The sequence below is a fragment of the Liolophura sinensis genome, chromosome 11 (assembly GCF_032854445.1).
Source record: "Liolophura sinensis isolate JHLJ2023 chromosome 11, CUHK_Ljap_v2, whole genome shotgun sequence".
Classification (NCBI taxonomy): Eukaryota; Metazoa; Mollusca; class Polyplacophora; order Chitonida; family Chitonidae; genus Liolophura; species Liolophura sinensis.
The window spans coordinates 1,392,418-1,414,148 of NC_088305.1; the positions used below are offsets into that span (position 1 = coordinate 1,392,418).

Consider the following 21,731-nt stretch of genomic DNA (forward strand, 5'->3'; position numbering starts at 1 on the left):
CATATGGACACAGACCCCCATTACAACTTCCGTTTTTCGGTACGATTGTAGTTCTGTGTATTTTAGGGTGTAAAGTCTTTTTTTTTGCTGCCACCTGCCGTTTTTGGTGTACAGGTGCATGCTTGGTATCAGAAGTGATGGAAATTGTCTAAGCTTTGGGCAGGTATGAGTTTTAATGATGAAAGTTTGAAATTCCCAGCTGCCGGCATAGAAAGGTCCAGATTTTGACGGTCAACCTATGTCAAGATTTTTTATGGCTTCTTTCTCACAGGCTGGGCCATGTAGGCCTATGCACCAAAGCTTATTGGCCACTGAATGTTTGGGACTGAGCTACAGCGCTAAACGTTAACATTGTCGCTTTGGGAAAACTAATGGGGGTCTGTGGCCATATTACTCGAGGGTCCATGCTAACTACCCCGTTTTACCACGCCTCTTCGATGATCTAATGGTTAGAGCGCCCGCCTCGAAGTCTGGAGACCCGGCCGTATCAACCCCGCTTAGGGTCATACCGAAGACTGAAAATGGTACTTGCTGCTGTCTTGCTTGGTGCTCGCCTCTGAGGGGTTGGAGCAAGGAAACGTACAGGACTTGCTGCATACCTAATGATTCCCGTTGCCATATGACTGAAAAAGTACGACGTGAAACTTAAGCATAGGTCTACCGGTACATACATCCACACACGCACGTAAATATGCCTCACCCCCACTTTACCACGGAGTGTCACAGTGACATTATAGGCCTATGACAAGGTCTGCTTATTAATTAAAACAGCGTTACCATGCCATTAAACTGTACTGCTATCTGAAATTTTTATGCATAAAATTAAATGTAGCGGTTTTTAAGCATTTGTATCATATCATACAGGAGAGCTTTACGGACCCTATTTCTTCCTACATTTTTACATTTACATGTAGCCATAGGTCCTTTAGACAAAATTAAAACCTTGTGAAGTCCGGTATACCTGAATGTGTAGGCTTATGGGCTTAAAGGCTAGCATGAAGTATATATCAGAAGAAAGACCATTCAAAATGGTCCGGGAAAAATAGTTTGATTTATTTTTTAGAAAACTCTACTACTAAGAATTCTACTGTGGCCTTTCTGACCATATTGGGGCCAGTGTCACTTCAGCTTTTTTGGCCACTTGACACGCATAGATTGCTTTAATTTGATCATTCAAAAATGCATCATCATTAATGCTGACATAATACTGGCCGGCGTCGTAGAAGTGAAACATTCTTGAGCACCGCATAAAAACCCTAATCAAATAAATAAATAAATAAACACATAAAAGCTCTTTATATGTAGATGTGTGTAGACTCAATAAAACTACAAGTATCATCAAAATAAAACATACTATAAAATAAGAAAGATGAAACTCTGCGGTGTAGAAGTATTTAATTTTTTTTATTTGGTATTTAACTCAGTTTAATTGTCTATCAAAGGACCTTGGTGTACTGTCCGAGTTGCCCCCATCAACATCATTTCGTCCGATATCAACAGATGTCGATGAGAGTTACCTCCCTTTATCGCATTTCGATCAGGCCAGAAGACGACGCGAGAAGCCATGGAGTTCTATCCGGAAACCGAAGCCTTTGATACCGGTCGTTTGCGCGTGTCAGACATCCATGAGCTGTATTACGAAGCAGTCAGGTGCCAGAGGATGGGAAACCAGTAGTTGTGTTGTAAGCATCGTATTCTAATAAACCACGTAATTATAAAGACTGACGAGTTCTTGGAATCTGTTAGTAATGTGTAGACTACACGGCAGTCTTTTACAAGTTACTTTCGATGTGTTGAGCGCCTGGTGTTGTGCAAGCCTGTGACTTGGCAGGCGTACCTGTGTATAAGCACCCTGATGCACCCCAAATAACCCAAAATGAACAACAGCTATGATCAGATTTGTTATGATTGTTTTGTTTTGTTTTGTTTTTTGTTTTTGTTTTTTGTTTTTTGCCATATTAGCTACGCCCTAATTAAAAGCACCGAATATTTACACATTCATGGATCTTAAATTTAACTGCGCATGACTTACTAAGCGTGCAGTGCTCCATCTTGTTGGAATGCCATACAGAAGACCTGTAGGCTATCAGTAGTGACAGTGTAAAAGTGCTCCTTCTTTTTGGAATGCCATACAGAAGACCTGTAGGCTATCGGTAGTGACAGTGTAAAAGTGTTCCCTCTTGTTGGAATGCCATACAGAAGACCTGTAGACTATCGGTAGTGACAGTGTAAAAGTGCTCCTTCTTGTTGGAATGCCATAAAAAAGACCTGTAGGCTATCGGTAGTGACAGTGTAAAAGTGCTCCTTCTTGTTGGAATGCCATACAGAAGACGTGTAGGCTATCGGTAGTGGCACTGTAAAAGTGCTCCTTCTTGTTGGAATGCCATACAGAAGACCTGTAGGCTATCGGTAGTGACACTGTAAAAGTGCTCCTTCTTGTTGGAATGCCATACAGAAGACGTGTAGGCTATGGGTAGTGACAGTGTAAAAGTGCTCCTTCTTGTTGGAATGCCATACAGAAGACCTGTAGGCTATCGGTAGTGACAGTGTAAAAGTACTCCTTCTTGTTGGAGTGCCATACAGAAGACGTGTAGACTATCGGTAGTGACAGTGTAAAAGTGCTCCTTCTTGTTGGAATGCCATACAGAAGACATGTAGGCTATCGGTAGTGACAGTGTAAAAGTGCTCCCTCTTGTTGGAATGCCATACAGAAGACCTGTAGGCTATCGGTAGTGACAGTGTAAAAGTGCTCCTTCTTGTTGGAATGCCATACAGAAGACCTGTAGGCTATGGGTAGTGACAGTGTAAAAGTGCTCCCTCTTGTTGGAATGCCATACAGAAGACCTGTAGGCTATCGGTAGTGACAGTGTAAAAGTGCTCCCTCTTGTTGGAATGCCATACAGAAGACCTGTAGGCTATCGGTAGTGACAGTGTAAAAGTGCTCCCTCTTGTTGGAATGCCATACAGAAGACCTGTAGACTATCGGTAGTGACAGTGTAAAAGTGCTCCCTCTTGTTGGAATGCCATACAGAAGACCTGTAGGCTATCGGTAGTGACAGTGTAAAAGTGCTCCTTCTTGTTGGAATGCCATACAGAAGACCTGTAAGCTATCGGTAGTGACAGTGTAAAAGTGCTCCCTCTTGTTGGAATGCCATACAGAAGACGTGTAGGCTATGGGTAGTGAAAGTGTAAAAGTACTCCTTCTTGTTGGAATGCCATACAGAAGACCTGTAGGCTATCGATAGTGACAGTGTAAAAGTGCTCCCTCTTGTTGGAATGCCATACAGAAGACCTTTAGGCTATCGGTAGTGACAGTGTAAAAGTGGTCCTTCTTGTTGGAATGCCATACAGAAGACGTGTAGGCTATCGGTAGTGACAGTGTAAAAGTGCTCCCTCTTGTTGGAATGCCATACAGAAGACCTATAGGCTATCGGTAGTGACAGTGTAAAAGTGCTCCTTCTTGTTGGAATGCCATACAGAAGACCTGTAGGCTATCGGTAGTGACAGTGTAAAAGTGCTCCTTCTTGTTGGAATGCCATACAGAAGACCTGTAGGCTATCGGTAGTGACAGTGTAAAAGTGCTCCTTCTTGTTGGAATGCCATACAGAAGACCTGTAGGCTATCGGTAGTGACAGTGTAAAAGTGCTCCCTCTTGTTGGAATGCCATACAGAAGACGTGTAGGCTATGGGTAGTGACAGTGTAAAAGTACTCCTTCTTGTTGGAATGCCATACAGAAGACCTGTAGGCTATCGGTAGTGACAGTGTAAAAGTGCTCCCTCTTGTTGGAATGTCATACAGAAGACGTTTAGGCTATCGGTAGTGACAGTGTAAAAGTGGTCCTTCTTGTTGGAATGCCATACAGAAGACGTGTAGGCTATCGGTAGTGACAGTGTAAAAGTGTTCCCTCTTGTTGGAATGCCATACAGAAGACCTATAGGCTATGGGTAGTGACAGTGTAAAAGTGCTCCTTCTTGTTGGAATGCCATACAGAAGACCTGTAGGCTATCGGTAGTGACAGTGTAAAAGTGCTCCTTCTTGTTGGAATGCCATACAGAAGACCTGTAGGCTATCGGTAGTGACAGTGTAAAAGTGCTCCTTCTTGTTGGAATGCCATACAGAAGACCTGTAGGCTATCGGTAGTGACAGTGTAAAAGTGCTCCTTCTTGTTGGAATGCCATACAGAAGACCTTTAGGCTATCGGTAGTGACAGTGTAAAAGTGCTCCTTCTTGTTAGAATGCCATACAGAAGACCTGTAGGCTATCGGTAGTGACAGTGTAAAAGTGCTAACTCTTGTTGGAATGCCATACAGAAGACCTGTAGGCTATCAGTAGTGACAGTGTAAAAGTGCTCCTTCTTGTTAGAATGCCATACGGAAGACCTGTAGGTTATCGGTAGTGACAGTGTAAAAGTGCTCTTTCTTGTTGGAATGTCATACAGAAGACCTGTAGGCTATCGGTAGTGACAGTGGTGTAAAAGTGCTCCTTCTTGTTGGAATGCCATAAAGAAGACCTGTAAGCTATCGGTGGTGACAGTGTAAAAGTGCTCCTTCTTGTTGGAATGCCATACAGAAGACCTGTAGGCTATCGGTAGTGACACTGTAAAAGTGAGCCTCAGCCAGCATATATTTTGCAGGACAATTATGCTCTGTTTCAATCTGAATATCAAGCTAATCAAACAGGATTGGGCTGGCAAATTTTGGGGCTTTTACAAATTGTATGATGTAGTCAGTTTACCCAGAATAATGCCCACAAATCACCATGCAATCATGTGAATAGGTTGAAGAATTACACTGAGTAGGTCTTTACTAATCCATTATTACTGTACTTGGCAGACATGGAGGACCGGGATCGGGTTTAAGCACTAAAGATCGACGTTTCTTTGACCCCAAAGTGTACAGAGTTATTCTATTTGACCAGAGGGGCAGTGGAAAGTCTACTCCTGCAGCTGACCTAAGGGTGATTGTAGCAATTTATGTTAAAATGACCCCAGATGTAGCGTCTCAGTTATTTATCTATTTGATTGTTATTGAATGCCATGCTCCAGAAGTTTTCACTCGTATGATGACAGCCAGTTTTATGAGTACTGAGGGCACCGCAGTGTCCAGCGTAAACCACGTAGTTACTGACAAACCAAGATGAGCGGTCTTCATTGAACTCCAGGCCCATCCTTTGATGATGGCAGTTTATTGGAAGGTATGTTACTGTTGTTCATGCAAAGGTTAGTACTTCTCAAGTTAAACATGTTCCTTGTTTCTGATTGATTCACCGGTCAGTTGGGCCACTTGCCAAGTTTTTTAATAAAATGTGATTACTTCAAGTCACAGCTGATGCTGAAAGGATTGCCCCCTTTTAACCTGGTGTCATCGCTGAACAAGCTTATTTTGCATATTTTATGATTATGGACATCCTAGCATTCTCATTGGTTGAAAATGATAGCATATTAATTTAAAATCCTACTTTAAACTAAACCACATTGATTATGTGATCATTTTTGGTAGCCTTATTCTTCTAATTTTTGGGACAGATATTAATAGAGGTGAAAATAGAATATTGCATTTCTTTACCAGCCTTTGGAAAAGTAAAGACATGAGTATTGCATTAGATGGTCTAACCATGTGAGAAAAAAGAAAATCAATATTCCTGCTAGAGTTACATATATATTGGCTGAATGATCAGACCAGGTGTCCCAAACATTAGAAGAAATAGGGTACCCTTCATTTTGGCGTTTCATTCACAAAATAGTACTTGGTTGCATTGTTTGTAGCTTAGTGGTAACATGCCTAACGTGTTGACAGGTCATCCCATTAACAATGTGTATTGTAAGGCTAATAATAAAAGCTTTCATGCAGGCATACATGAAGTCCTATGTGCCATGGACTGTTTGTTGACAGGAAAACACAACATGGCACCTGGTGGCAGATGTGGAGCGCCTGAGGACTCACCTGGGCATAGAGAAGTGGGTGGTATTTGGGGGCAGTTGGGGCTCAGCCCTGGGGCTTGCTTACTCTGAGAGCCACCCAGACAGGGTGAAAGGCATCATCATCAGGGGTATATACACCATCAGCAGGTGTGTGTTTAGTACACCTTCTGTGTGCCTGACTGAATGTGGATGGGGGCTGGCTGAGAGTTGGTGGAGGTTGGCTGAGAGCGGGTGGAGGTTGGCTGAGAGCGGATGGGGGCTGGAGGGGATTAGATGAGGACTTTGCTGGCTAGGGGTGGGTGTGGGATGTCTGGGAGTGAGTGGGGGATGTCTGCAAGTTGGTGGGGATGGCTGATAGTGAGTGGGGATGGCTGGGAGTGGGGGTGGCTATGACTGAGTGGGGGATGTCTATGAGTGGGTGGGGATTGCTGATAGTGAGTGCTGATGGCTGGGAGTGGGTGGGGGTGGCTAGGAGTAAGTGGGGGGTGTCTGGGAGTGGGTGGGGATGGCTGATAGTGGGTGGGGATGGCTGATAGTGAGTGGGGATGGCTGGGAGTGGGTGGGGATGGCTGATAGTGAGTGGGGATGGCTGGGAGTGGGTGGGGATGGCTGGGAGTGGGTGGGGGTGGCTAGGAGTAAGTGGGGGATGTATGGGAGTGGGTGGGGATGGCTGATAGTGGGTGGGGATAGCTGATAGTAAGTGGGGGATGTCTGGGAGTGGGTGGGGATGGCTGATAGTGAGTGGGGATGGCTGGGAGTGGGAGGTGGGGGGGTGGCTGTGAGTGAGTGGGGGATGACACTACAGGAGGTATGGGCGCAATCTCAGCCTTGGTGACAACAAGCTGTTGATGACACTCGTGCGGCTCTGTCCACAGTTTATAAACATTCATTGAAGACCCCGTCAACCAGTATGGTGAGCATACATATATATGCACACGTGAAAATGTTGATCGGTAACTTGCTAGTGGTTAGTGGTTTAACCCAGGCACTTTGGCTTCCTCCACCTTTAAAACTAACTGTCTTTGTAGCTGTAGATCTTGTATGAAAAAATTCTCGAGGGAGTGAATAAACAACTATCAATAAATAAAGAAGTCAAATACATATAATTTTCAGTAAATTCACAGATATACATGTACCTTATTAATTTTGTCTATTTTATTTTTGAATTGCACTTTTTCAGGCGGGAGAACATGTGGATAAAACAAGCTGGAGCCAACACTGTCTTTCCTGATTACTGGGAGGATTATGTCAGTGTGATTCCTGAAGTAAGGTTATTTTGTTGTTGTTGTGAATTTTACATTTCTGCTAATAAGGGATAAATACATGTATGTAATGTATGTTTATGCTAGTGTATGTTACCTATTTTATTTTATTATTTTCCAGTAACACATTTTACTTGAATCAGATTCATTCAGCCACATATTTCCACTGAATAACTTTTTGTAAATTTTGATTAATTTCTCATTAGAACAACTTAAGAGTTGGCATCAGAAGTATCATTTTAAAGACTTTAAGCGAAATACAGTAATGTTTGTTCACATGCGTGTACATTCTTTAGACGTTGTAAGGTCTGTCAGTAACCTGCGGATGGTTTCCCCTGGGCTCAGGTCAGTTTCCACCCTCCATGATGCTGGTCATTGCCATGTTAAATATTCTTGAGTGGGGCGTAAAACACCAATCAAATAAATAAATACAGTGATTTCACTTATCACTAAATTGATAAAAGTATACTTATTGTGGAGTGCTGAAGAATTGGCAAACCCACCCATCATTTGTTTTGTCCCCAAAATCATATTAAAAAATCACACTTTAAATGTAAAAACGTTGAGGAATACTAACCATTCATGTATCGGCTGTCTGCTATATGGATATAGTGTATTTATTTATTTATTTACTTCATGACCACATTGAAGAATATTTCACTTCTACGATGGCGGCCAGCATTATGGTGGGAGGAAACCGGGCAGAGCCCTGGGGAACCCAGGACCATCCACAGGTTGTTGGCAGACCTTCGCACATGCAGCTGGAGAGGAAGCCAGTGTGAGCTGGACTTGAATTCCGAGCTACCGCATTGGTGGGAGGCTTTTCGGTCATTGTGCTGTGCTGGCATGCTATTAAACCCCCTCAACCACGAATATTTAATTAAATGGGGAACATGGATGTTGCAGGGTGAGCGTGGTGATTTGTTGAGTGCATATCATCGACGAATGACAGGCGATGATGCTGAGGAAAAACTGCTGTGTATTCGAGCCTGGAACAGGTGGGAAGATATTTTGTCACAGCTGGTGGCCGACGAAGAAGAGATAGAGGCCCGACGACAGAAGAGTGATGTGGCTGATCTCGAGCATGCCGTTACTGCGTGGTAAGCTACACCAGGGAGCATGTGTGACCTGTTCAAAAGGTGGTGCGTGGGGAGTGGGAGGGACACTCAGTCATGTCAGTATCAAAGCATCAAATTGCACCGGGAAATATGTTCAGTCCTATGCGAATAAAAAAAACGGGCATATCGATTTGCCAGCTTTTATGACTTTCATCAGTTGTGCTAAAACAAATGTTGGCGCATTTTTCGGGTGTGTACTTCACAGATCCTACTTTGTGGAGGATGGGTCTTTGGTTCAGCGCTTAACTGGTCAATCCTGTGTGCCGAGTGACAGCTGTCTCGATACGCTGCCCAGTGAAGAGAACATCCGAATACCCCCACGGAAATACTGCTTTATGCAGTGTGCAAACATTCACAATGAAAACGACAGGCGGTATGTTTTTTCGGATGCAGTCATTGACTCATGGAAATGGACCACTGATGTCAGTGTGTGTATAAGCGTGTGTCTATATTGGGTTACGGATGTCGGCGTACTTTTCAGTTGCGCACTTTGTAGATCGGCGGCTTTGAAGGACATCGACAGTTGAGTGTTTTACTCGTTGATCATGTATACAGCGGTTACACTGTTGTATTTTTTGGGGTGACAGTGTACCGATGAAGTAACAGCGGTAATACTGCTGTATTTTTGGTTGTGACAGTACACCGATGAAGTAACAGCGGTAATACTGCTGTATTTTTGGGTGTGACAGTGTACCGATGAAGTAACAGCAGTAATACTGCTGTATTTTTGGGCGTGACAGTACACCGATGATGCTCGGCTCATGCATGTGGCTGTTTGTGCAGTATAACATTCGTTTGAAGGCCAACAGTATGGCATGCACACATGTATTTGTAAATCACATGTGTGAAAGTTACTCAGTCACTTGCCGAAGGTCGGTGGTTTACAGCAGGCACATCAGTTTCCTCCACCCATAAAACTGATGGTCTTTGTAGAAGTAAAATCTTTTGTGTATTACATTTAACAGCAATAAATTAATAAGAAATATGAAATATGAAACAGAGAATAGCTTCTTAGCAATTTCTTATTTCTGTGCAGCCACTATTTTATACATGGAGGATGGCTGAGGTCGGACACACAGCTTTTGGATGATGTGGTCAAGATTCGTCATCTGCCAGGAATCATTATTCAGGGTCGTTATGACATTATCTGTCCCATGAGGACAGCCTGGGCTCTGCATAAGGTAACTCCAGTATAGTACAGGTGTGTGGGTCGTTATGACATGGTCGGTCCCATGAGGACAGCCTGGGCTTTGCATCAGGTAACTCCAGTATAGTACAGGTGTGTGGGTCGTTATGACATGGCCTGTCACATGAGGACAGCCTGGGCTCTGCATAAGGTAACTCCAGTATAGTACAAGTGTGTGGGTCGTTATGACATTATCTGTCTCATGAGGACAGCCAGGGCTCTGCATAAGGTAACTACAGTATAGTACAGGTGTGTGGGTCGTTATGACATGGTCTGTCCCATGAGGACAGCCTGGGCTCTGCATAAGGTAACTACAGTATAGTACATGTGTGTGGGTCGTTATGACATTATCTGTCCCATGAGGACAGCCTGGGCTCTGCATAAGGTAATTACAATGTAGTACAGGTGTGTGGGTCGTTATGACATGGTCTGTCCCATGAGGACAGCCTGAGCTCTGCATAAGGTAACTACAGTATAGTACAGGTGTGTGGGTCTTTATGACATTATCTGTCCCGTGAGGACAGCCTGGGCTCTGCATAAGGTAACTACAGTATAGTACAGGTGTGTGGGTCGTTATGACATGGTCTGTCCCATGAGGACAGCCTGGGCTCTGCATAAGGTAATTACAGTATAGTACAAGTGTGTGGGTCGTTATGGACATTATCTGTCCCATGAGGACAGCCTGGGCTCTGCATAAGGTAACTCCAGTATAGTACAGGTGTGTGGGTCGTTATGACATGGTCTATCCCATGAGGACAGCCTGGGCTTTGCATAAGGTAACTTCAGTATAGTACAGGTGTGTGGGTCGTTATGACATGGTCTGTCCCATAAGGACAGCCTGGGCTCTGCATAAGGTAACTCCAGTATAGTACAGGTGTGTGGGTCGTTATGACATGGTCTGTCCCATGAGGACAGCCTGGGCTTTGCATAATTTAACTCCAGTATAGTACAGGTGTGTCGGTTGTTATGATATGGTCTGTCCCATGAGGACAGCCTGGGCTCTGCATAAGGTAACTCCAGTATAGTACAAGTGTGTGGGTCGTTATGACATGGTCTGTCCCATGAGGAGAGCCTGAGCTCTGCATAAGGTAACTACAGTATAGTACAGGTGTGTGGGTCGTTATGACATGGTCTGTCCCATGAGGACAGCCTGGGCTCTGCATAAGGTAACTACAGTATAGTACAGGTGTGTGGGTCGTTATAACATGGTTTCTCCCATGAGGACAGCCTGGGCTCTGCATAAGGTAACTACAGTATAGTACTGGTGTGTGGGTCGTTATGACATGGCCTGTCACATGAGGACAGCCTGGGCTCTGCATAAGGTAACTACAGTATAGTACAGGTGTGTGGGTCTTTATGACATTATCTGTCCCGTGAGGACAGCCTGGGCTCTGCATAAGGTAACTACAGTATAGTACAGGTGTGTGGGTCGTTATGACATGGTCTGTCCCATGAGGACAGCCTGGGCTCTGCATAAGGTAATTACAGTATAGTACAAGTGTGTGGGTCGTTATGACATTATCTGTCCCATGAGGACAGCCTGGGCTCTGCATAAGGTAACTCCAGTATAGTACAGGTGTGTGGGTCGTTATGACATGGTCTATCCCATGAGGACAGCCTGGGCTTTGCATAAGGTAACTTCAGTATAGTACAGGTGTGTGGGTCGTTATGACATGGTCTGTCCCATAAGGACAGCCTGGGCTCTGCATAAGGTAACTCCAGTATAGTACAGGTGTGTGGGTCGTTATGACATGGTCTGTCCCATGAGGACAGCCTGGGCTTTGCATAATTTAACTCCAGTATAGTACAGGTGTGTCGGTCGTTATGATATGGTCTGTCCCATGAGGACAGCCTGGGCTCTGCATAAGGTAACTCCAGTATAGTACAAGTGTGTGGGTCGTTATGACATGGTCTGTCCCATGAGGAGAGCCTGAGCTCTGCATAAGGTAACTACAGTATAGTACAGGTGTGTGGGTCGTTATGACATGGTCTGTCCCATGAGGACAGCCTGGGCTCTGCATAAGGTAACTACAGTATAGTACAGGTGTGTGGGTCGTTATAACATGGTTTCTCCCATGAGGACAGCCTGGGCTCTGCATAAGGTAACTACAGTATAGTACTGGTGTGTGGGTCGTTATGACATGGCCTGTCACATGAGCACAGCCTGGGCTCTGCATAAGGTAACTACAGTATAGTACAGGTGTGTGGGTCGTTATAACATAGTCTGTCCCATGAGGACAGCCTGGGCTCTGCATAAGGTAACTACAGTATAGTACAGGTGTGTGGGTTTTTATGACATGGTCTGTCCCAAGAGGGCAGCCTGAGCTCTACATAAGGTAACTACAATGTAGTACAGGTGTGTGGGTCGTTATGACATGGTCTGTACCATGAGGACAGCCTGGGCTCTGCATAAGGTAACTACAGTATAGTACTGGTGTGTGGGTCGTTATGACATGGTCTGTCCCATGAGGACAGCCTGGGCTCTGCATAAGGTAACTAAAGTATAGTACAGGTGTGTGGGTCGTTATGACATGGTCTGTCACATGAGGACAGCCTAGGCTCTGCATAAAGTAACTACAGTATAGTACAGGTGTGTGGGTCGTTATGACATGGTCTGTCACATGAGGACAGCCTGGGCTCTGCATAAGGTAACTACAGTATAGTACAGGTGTGTGGGTCGTTATGACATGGTCTATCCCATGAGGACAGCCTGGGCTCTGCATAAGGTAATTACAATGTAGTACAGGTGTGTGGGTCGTTATGACATGGTCTGTCACATGAGGACAGCCTGGGCTCTGCATAAGGTAACTACAGTATAGTACAGGTGTGTGGGTCTTTATGACATGGTCTGTCCCATGAGGACAGCCTGGGCTCTGCATAAGGTAACTTCAGTATAGTACAGGTGTGTAGGTCGTTATGACATGGTCTGTCCCATGAGGACAGCCTGGGCTCTGCATAAGGTAACTACAGTATAGTACAAGTGTGTGGGTCGTTATGACATGGTCTGTCCCATGAGGACAGCCTAGGCTCTGCAAAAGGTAACTACAGTATAGTACAGGTGTGTGTGAGGTTATGACATGGTCTGTCCCATGAGGGCAGCCTGGGCTCTGCATAAGGTAACTCCAGTATAGTACAGGTGTGTGGGTCGTTATGACATGGTCTGTCCCATGAGGACAGCCTGGGCTCTGCATAAGGTAACTAAAGTATAGTACACGTCTGTGGGTCTTTATGACATGGTCTGTCCCATGAGGACAGCCTGAGCTCTACATAAGGTAACTACAGTATAGTACAGGTGTGTGTGACATTATGACATGGTCTGTCCCATGAGGACAGCCTGAGCTCTACATAAGGTAACTACAATGTAGTACAGGTGTGTGTGACGTTATGACGTGGTCTGTCCCATGAGGACAGCCTGGGCTCTGCATAAGGTAATTACAATGTAGTACAGGTGTGTGGGTCGTTATGACATGGCCTGTCCCCATGAGGACAGCCTAGGTTCTGCATAAGGTAACTACAGTATATTACAGGTGTGTGGGACGTTATGACATGGTCTGTCTCATGAGGACAGTCTGGGCTCTGCATAAGGTAACTACAGTATAGTACAGGTGTGTGGGACTTTATGACATGGTCTGTCCCATGAGGACAGCCTGGGCTCTGCATAAGGTAATTACAATGTAGTACAGGTGTGTGGGTTGTTATAACATGGTCTGTCCCATGAGGACAGCCTGGGCTCTGCATAAGGTAACTACAGTATAGTACAGGTGTGTGTGACGTTATGACATGGTCTGTCCCATGAGGACAGCCTGGGCTCTGCATAAGGTAACTCCAGTATAGTACAGGTGTGTGGATCGTTATCACATGGTCTGTCCCATGAGGACAGCCTGAGCTCTACATAAGGTAACTACAGTATAGTACAAGTGTGTGGGTTGTTATGACATGGTGTGTCTCATGAGGACAGCCTGGGCTCTGCATAAGGTAACTACAGTATAGTACAGGTGAGTGTGACGTTATGACATGGTCTGTCCCATGAGGGCAGCCTGGGATAGGCATAAGGTAATTACAGTATAGTACAGGTGTGTGGGTCGTTATGACATGGTCTGTCCCATAAGGACAGCCTGGGCTCTGCATAAGGTAACTACAGTATAGTACAGGTGTGTGGGACGTTATAACATGGCTGTCCCATGAGGACAGCCTGGGCTCTGCATAAGGTAACTACAGTATAGTACAGGTGTGTGGGTCGTTATGACATGGTCTGTCCCATGAGGACAGCCTGAGCTCTACATAAGGTAACTACAATGTAGTACAGGTGTGTGTGTGACGTTATGACGTGGTCTGTCCCATGAGGACAGCCTGGGCTCTGCATAAGGTAATTACAATGTAGTACAGGTGTGTGGGTCGTTATGACATGGCCTGTCCCATGAGGACAGCCTAGGTTCTGCATAAGGTAACTACAGTATAGTACAGGTGTGTGGGACGTTATGACATGGTCTGTCTCATGAGGACAGTCTGGGCTCTGCATAAGGTAACTACAGTATAGTACAGGTGTGTGGGACGTTATGACATGGCTGTCCCATGAGGACAGTCTGGGCTCTGCATAAGGTAACTCCAGTATAGTACAGGTGTGTGGGACTTTATGACATGGTCTGTCCCATGAGGACAGCCTGGGCTCTGCATAAGGTAATTACAATGTAGTACAGGTGTGTGGGTTGTTATGACATGGTCTGTCCCATGAGGACAGCCTGGGCTCTGCATAAGGTAACTACAGTATAGTACAGGTGTGTGTGACGTTATGACATGGTCTGTCCTATGAGGACAGCCTGGGCTCTGCATAAGGTAACTCCAGTATAGTACAGGTGTGTGGATCGTTATCACATGGTCTGTCCCATGAGGACAGCCTGAGCTCTACATAAGGTAACTACAGTATAGTACAAGTGTGTGGGTTGTTATGACATGGTGTGTCTCATGAGGGCAGCCTGGGCTCTGCATAAGGTAACTACAGTATAGTACAGGTGAGTGTGACGTTATGACATGGTCTGTCCCATGAGGGCAGCCTGGGCTAGGCATAAGGTAACTACAGTATAGTACAGGTGTGTGGGTCGTTATGACATGGTCTGTCCCATAAGGACAGCCTGGGCTCTGCATAAGGTAACTACAGTATAGTACAGGTGTGTGGGACGTTATAACATGGCTGTCCCATGAGGACAGCCTGGGCTCTGCATAAGGTAACTACAGTATAGTACAGGTGTGTGGGTCGTTATGACATGGTCTGTCCCATGAGGACAGCCTGGGCTCTGCATAAGGTAACTCCAGTATAGTACAGGTGTGTGGGTCGTTATGACATGGTCTGTCCCATGAGGACAGCCTGGGCTCTGCATAAGGTAACTCCAGTATAGTACAGGTGTGTGGGACGTTATGACATTGGTCTGTCCCATGAGGACAGCCTAGGCTCTGCATAAGGTAACTTCAGTATAGTACAGGTGTGTGGGACGTTATGACATGGTCTGTCCCATGAGGACAGTTTGGGCTCTGCATAAGGTAACTACAGTATAGTACAGGTGTGTGGGTTTTTATGACATGGTCTGTCCCATGAGGACAGCCTGGGCTCTGCATAAGGTAACTACGGTATACTACAGGTGTGTGGGTCGTTATGACATGGTCTGTCCCACGAGGACAGCCTGGGCTCTGCATAAGGTAACTACAGTATAGTACAGCTGTGTGGGACGTTATGACATGGTCTGTCCCATGAGGACAGCCTGGACTCTGCATAAGGTAATTACAATGTAGTACAGGTGTGTTGGACGTTATGACATGGTCTGTCCCATGAGGACAGCCTGGGCTCTGCATAAGGTAATTACAATGTAGTACAGGTGTGTGTGAGGTTATGACATGGTCTGTCCCATGAGGACAGCCTGGGCTCTGCATAAGGTAACTACAGTATAGTACAGATGTGTGGGTCGTTATGACATGGTCTGTCCCATGAGGACATAAGGTAACTACAGTATAGTACAAGTGTGTGGGTTGTTATGACATGGTCTGTGCCATGAGGACAGCCTGGGCTCTGCATAAGGTAACTACAGTATAGTACAGGTGTGTGGGATGTTATGACATGGTCTGTCCCATGAGGACAGCCTGGGTTCTGCATAAGGTAACTACAGTATAGTACAGGTGTGTGGGTCGTTATGACATGGTCTCTCCCATGAGGACATAAGGTAACTACAGTATAGTACAAGTGTGTGGGTTGTTATGACATGGTCTGTCCCATGAGGACAGCCTGGGCTCTGCATAAGGTAACTACAGTATAGTACAGGTGTGTGGGACGTTATGACATGGTCTGTCCCATGAGGACAGCCTGGGCTCTGCATAAGGTAACTACAGTATAGTACAGGTGTGTGGGTCGTTATGACATGGTCTGTCACATGAGGACATAAGGTAACTACAGTATAGTACAGGTGTGTGGGTCGTTATGACATGGTCTGTCCCATGAGGACAGCCTAGGCTCTGCATAAGGTAACTACAGTATAGTACAGGTGTGTGGGTCTTTATGACATGGTCTGTCCCACGAGGACAGCCTGGGCTCTGCATAAGGTAATTACAATGTGGTACAGGTGTGTGGGTCGTTATGACATGGTCTGTCCCATGAGGACAGTCTGGGCTCTGCATAAGGTAACTGCAGTATAGTACAGGTGTTTGTGACGTTATGACATGGTCTGTCCCATGAGGACAGCCTGGGCTCTGCATAAGGTAACTACAGTATAGTACAGTTGTGTGGGACGTTATGACATGGTCTGTCCCATGAGGACAGCCTGGGCTCTGCATAAGGTAACTACAGTATAGTACAGGTGTGTGGGTCGTTATGACATGGTCTGTCCCATGAGGACAGTCTGGGCTCTGCATAAGGTAACTACAGTATAGTACAGGTGTGTGTGAGGTTATGACATGGTCTGTCCCATGAGGACAGCCTGGGCTCTGCATAAGGTAACTACAGTATAGTACAGGTGTGTGGGACGTTATGACATGGTCTGTCCCATGAGGACAGTCTGGGCTCTGCATAAGGTAACTACAGTATAGTACAGTTGTGTGGGTCGTTATGACATGGTCTGTCCCATGAGGACAGCCTGGGCTCTGCATAAGGTAACTCCAGTATAGTACAGGTGTGTGGGTCGTTATGACATGGTCTGTCCCATGAGGACAGCCTGGGCTCTGCATAAGGTAACTCCAGTATAGTACAGGTGTGTGGGACGTTATGACATTGGTCTGTCCCATGAGGACAGCCTAGGCTCTGCATAAGGTAACTTCAGTATAGTACAGGTGTGTGGGACGTTATGACATGGTCTGTCCCATGAGGACAGTTTGGGCTCTGCATAAGGTAACTACAGTATAGTACAGGTGTGTGGGTTTTTATGACATGGTCTGTCCCATGAGGACAGCCTGGGCTCTGCATAAGGTAACTACGGTATACTACAGGTGTGTGGGTCGTTATGACATGGTCTGTCCCACGAGGACAGCCTGGGCTCTGCATAAGGTAACTACAGTATAGTACAGCTGTGTGGGACGTTATGACATGGTCTGTCCCATGAGGACAGCCTGGACTCTGCATAAGGTAATTACAATGTAGTACAGGTGTGTTGGACGTTATGACATGGTCTGTCCCATGAGGACAGCCTGGGCTCTGCATAAGGTAATTACAATGTAGTACAGGTGTGTGTGAGGTTATGACATGGTCTGTCCCATGAGGACAGCCTGGGCTCTGCATAAGGTAACTACAGTATAGTACAGATGTGTGGGTCGTTATGACATGGTCTGTCCCATGAGGACATAAGGTAACTACAGTATAGTACAAGTGTGTGGGTTGTTATGACATGGTCTGTGCCATGAGGACAGCCTGGGCTCTGCATAAGGTAACTACAGTATAGTACAGGTGTGTGGGATGTTATGACATGGTCTGTCCCCATGAGGACAGCCTGGGTTCTGCATAAGGTAACTACAGTATAGTACAGGTGTGTGGGTCGTTATGACATGGTCTCTCCCATGAGGACATAAGGTAACTACAGTATAGTACAAGTGTGTGGGTTGTTATGACATGGTCTGTCCCATGAGGACAGCCTGGGCTCTGCATAAGGTAACTACAGTATAGTACAGGTGTGTGGGACGTTATGACATGGTCTGTCCCATGAGGACAGCCTGGGCTCTGCATAAGGTAACTACAGTATAGTACAGGTGTGTGGGTCGTTATGACATGGTCTGTCACATGAGGACATAAGGTAACTACAGTATAGTACAGGTGTGTGGGTCGTTATGACATGGTCTGTCCCATGAGGACAGCCTAGGCTCTGCATAAGGTAACTACAGTATAGTACAGGTGTGTGGGTCTTTATGACATGGTCTGTCCCACGAGGACAGCCTGGGCTCTGCATAAGGTAATTACAATGTGGTACAGGTGTGTGGGTCGTTATGACATGGTCTGTCCCATGAGGACAGTCTGGGCTCTGCATAAGGTAACTGCAGTATAGTACAGGTGTTTGTGACGTTATGACATGGTCTGTCCCATGAGGACAGCCTGGGCTCTGCATAAGGTAACTACAGTATAGTACAGTTGTGTGGGACGTTATGACATGGTCTGTCCCATGAGGACAGCCTGGGCTCTGCATAAGGTAACTACAGTATAGTACAGGTGTGTGGGTCGTTATGACATGGTCTGTCCCATGAGGACAGTCTGGGCTCTGCATAAGGTAACTACAGTATAGTACAGGTGTGTGTGAGGTTATGACATGGTCTGTCCCATGAGGACAGCCTGGGCTCTGCATAAGGTAACTACAGTATAGTACAGGTGTGTGGGACGTTATGACATGGTCTGTCCCATGAGGACAGTCTGGGCTCTGCATAAGGTAACTACAGTATAGTACAGTTGTGTGGGACGTTATGACATGGTCTGTCCCATGAGGGCAGCCTGGGCTTTGCATAATAACTACTAACATCTAAGTGAGGTGGAGTTTACATATAGATTGCCCTGCTGCTCTGGCATTTGGTTTGGGGAGTGGAGACAATACCAGTAATGAGGCAGTCTTGCACTTTTACAGCCATTTGCGTTCGTTTCACAAATATGATTTGTATATCTTTTCTGGTTTATAATGTTTGAATGGGTTCCTCATTACCTGTACTTCCAGCACTATGCTTTTCTCCACCCATAAAACTGACTGGCATCGTATTAGTGAAAAATTCTTGAGTGTGACATTATAGACAACAATCAGTGAATGAATTCTTCATTGAATTAAGTTCGTAAAGTTAAATTTAATTGAATGGTGTTTTATATTGTACTCAAGAATATTTGGCTTATATGATGGTGGCCAGCATTATGCTCAGACAGAGCTCGGGAGGGAACCCATGACATTCCGCAGGTTGCTGCCAGGCCTTCCCGTGTATGCGTACAGTTACGCTGTCACATGACAGCATGACCTATGTAACCAGTGTTCTTATCCTAGCCAGACCACTTTCTGATGTCCTGTCCTGTGTGTATTTGTTTTGCAGCGTTGGCCTGAGGCAGACTTCCATATCGTCCCAGATGGCGGACACACCTCACGGGAACCAGGCGTGGGGCAGAAACTTTTGGAGGCTGCCGAAAAGTTCAAAACACTCTGACCATAGCACAGTTAAGCCATGACTGTTCTTCCTTATTAAAACTTTAGAATGTTTCTGTACGTGTAAAAATACACATAAAGGCCTTAAACTATACTTTGGGTGACTACATACCAGTTTTTCTGATAAGAAATCAATAAAACATTACAAAAGCTCTTAAGTGACCCAATACAGTGGATGAATTAATCAGAATCCAGCAAAATGAAAATTTTAACAGCGACATGTAGTGTATATAAATAAGTTATTTATTCATCTCCTAATTATGCTGTATGGTTTACTGATTCATCTCCTAATTATACACTGTGGTTTACTGATTCATCTTCTAATGTATGCTGTATGGTTTACTGATTCATCTCTTAATTCTACTGTGTGGTTTACTGATTCATCTTCTAATTATACTGTCATTTACTGAGTCATCTCGTAATTATACTGTGTGGTTTACTGATTCATCTCCTAATTATACTGTCATTTACTGATTCATCTCCTAATTATACTGTGTGGTTTACTGATTCATCTTCTAATTATACTGTCATTTACTGATTTATCTTCTAATTATACTGTGTCATTTACTGATTCATCTTCTAATTATACTGTGTGGTTTACTGATTCATCTCCTAATTATACTGTCATTTACTGATTCATCTCCTAATTATACTGTGTGGTTTACTGGTTCATCTTCTAATTATACTGTCATTTACTGATTCATCTCGTAATTATGCTGTATGGTTTGCTGATTCATCTCCTAATTATACTGTCATTTACTGATTCATCTTCTAATTATACTGTCATTTACTGATTCATCTCCTAATTATACTGTGTGGTTTACTGATTCATCTCCTAATTATACTGTCATTTACTGATTCATCTTCTAATTATACTGTCATTTACTGATTCATCTCCTAATTATACTGTGTGGTTTACTGATTCATCTCCTAATTATACTGTGTGGTTTACTGATTCATCTTCTAATTATACTGTCATTTACTGATTCATCTCGTAATTATGCTGTATGGTTTACTGATTCATCTCCTAATTACACTGTCATTTACTGATTCATCTTCTAATTATACTGTCATTTACTGATTCATCTCCTAATTATACTGTGTGGTTTACTGATTCATCTCCTAATTATACTGTCATTTACTGATTAATTTTCGAGCTATACTGTCATTTACTGAATCACCTCCTACTTATACTGTGATTTAGTGATTGATCTCGTAATTTTACTGTGTGATTTACTGATTTGTCTCCTGATTGCATGTACACTGACATTTACTGATGCCTATAATAGTTGTGGTTAATGGATTTGTTTGCCATGATGTTGTCATCTACTGGTTCATCACCTAATTTTATTAATGTATTTATGTATTTGCATGATTGACGTTCAGCCTTTCAGCCTGGATCAGGACATAACTAGCAAATTATTCAGCCAGTACCCACTTTAATTATTAGAGAATTCCAGTCTTGTAATATGTCAGCTCAGTTTAGTCCTGACTGGAGTCAGAACTGGAGAACATGGAATTTAATTCGTGATCATGATAAGACAGTCAGTTTAGCCCTGTACCAAACAGTTGGCCCTTGTCAAAATAATACTTGCATCGTTGCAAGACCTTCTTCTTGCCCTGCTGTTTAATTGTTAAACAGGGCTGATATTCTGCAGTTCAGAGTTTGTACTTGCACAAAGCGATTGTAGGTAAGTTGATCGTAACTTAGGCTATGATTGCTCTGTGCATGAGGCCCCAGTAATAGACTTCTCTATCATAATGTGTAATACATAATAGTTACAGAGTAATTACTACAATTACACTATTACAGATAATGATCATAGTTGTGTCTCAGTCGTGTGTATAATATTTAGAAGTACATGTATGTACCCTATTTCGTCTAATTTTTGAAACACCTGGTCTGCTCATTTTATCCAGTATATATGTAATTGTAGCAGTACAATTAATTTGTATAGCTTATGTACGACAAGAAGAACCGCATCACAATTTATCAATTTACTTGATTCCCCGCTTGGACTTTTATGTTTTAACTTGAAAATATTTCACTTATACGATGGTGGTCAGCATTATGGTGGGAGGAAACCAGGCAGAAACCCACGACCATCCAAAGGTTGTTGGCAGACTAACACTAAAAAGCTGACGTTTGTAGTTTGCTTAAAGCACCATGGCTAGTTCTCCACACACCTGAAACTTCAAAATCACCATTTACAGCTGTTTATTTGTCAGGCAGTTTGTCATGTACCTGAAAATTTATGGTAATTTTCTCTGGGATCCATCTGGAGGGCTGAATGATTGATTGATTGATTGATTGATGTTCAACAGCGTAATCGAAAACTTTTCACTTTATGAATGTATTACGGCTGTTATGGATGGAGACCAGAAACAAGAGTTCATGGAGTAACCATGCAGTGCCCTTCAAAACAAGAGTTCATGGAGTAACCATGCAGTGCCCTTCAAAACAAGAGTTCATAGAATAACCATGCAATGCCCTTCAAAACAAGAGTTCATAGAGTAACCATGCAGTGCCCTTCAAAACAAGAGTTCATGGAGTAACCATGCAGTGCCCTTCAAAACAAGAGTTCATGGAGTAACCATGCAGTGCCCTT

At 44.3% G+C, this 21,731-nt stretch overlaps 1 protein-coding gene across 2 annotated transcripts; it reads left to right on the forward strand.

Annotated features, from left to right (window-relative positions):
• Positions 1 to 1,669: 1,669 nt before the first annotated feature.
• LOC135477604 (probable proline iminopeptidase) lies at positions 1,670 to 20,947 on the forward strand. 2 transcript variants are annotated; one of them, XM_064757769.1, is made up of 7 exons: positions 1,670 to 1,682; positions 4,834 to 5,194; positions 5,893 to 6,068; positions 7,102 to 7,186; positions 8,090 to 8,283; positions 9,338 to 9,482; positions 19,013 to 20,947. In XM_064757769.1, exons 2-7 carry the CDS (start codon positions 5,174 to 5,176, stop codon positions 19,121 to 19,123), a joined length of 732 nt encoding a protein of 243 aa, XP_064613839.1. In that variant the 5' UTR covers positions 1,670 to 1,682; positions 4,834 to 5,173; the 3' UTR covers positions 19,124 to 20,947. The 2 variants fall into 2 exon arrangements, with proteins under 2 accessions (XP_064613839.1, XP_064613838.1); XM_064757768.1 differs by lacking the exon at positions 1,670 to 1,682 and having other exon boundaries at positions 4,594 to 5,194.
• Positions 20,948 to 21,731: the final 784 nt, after the last annotated feature.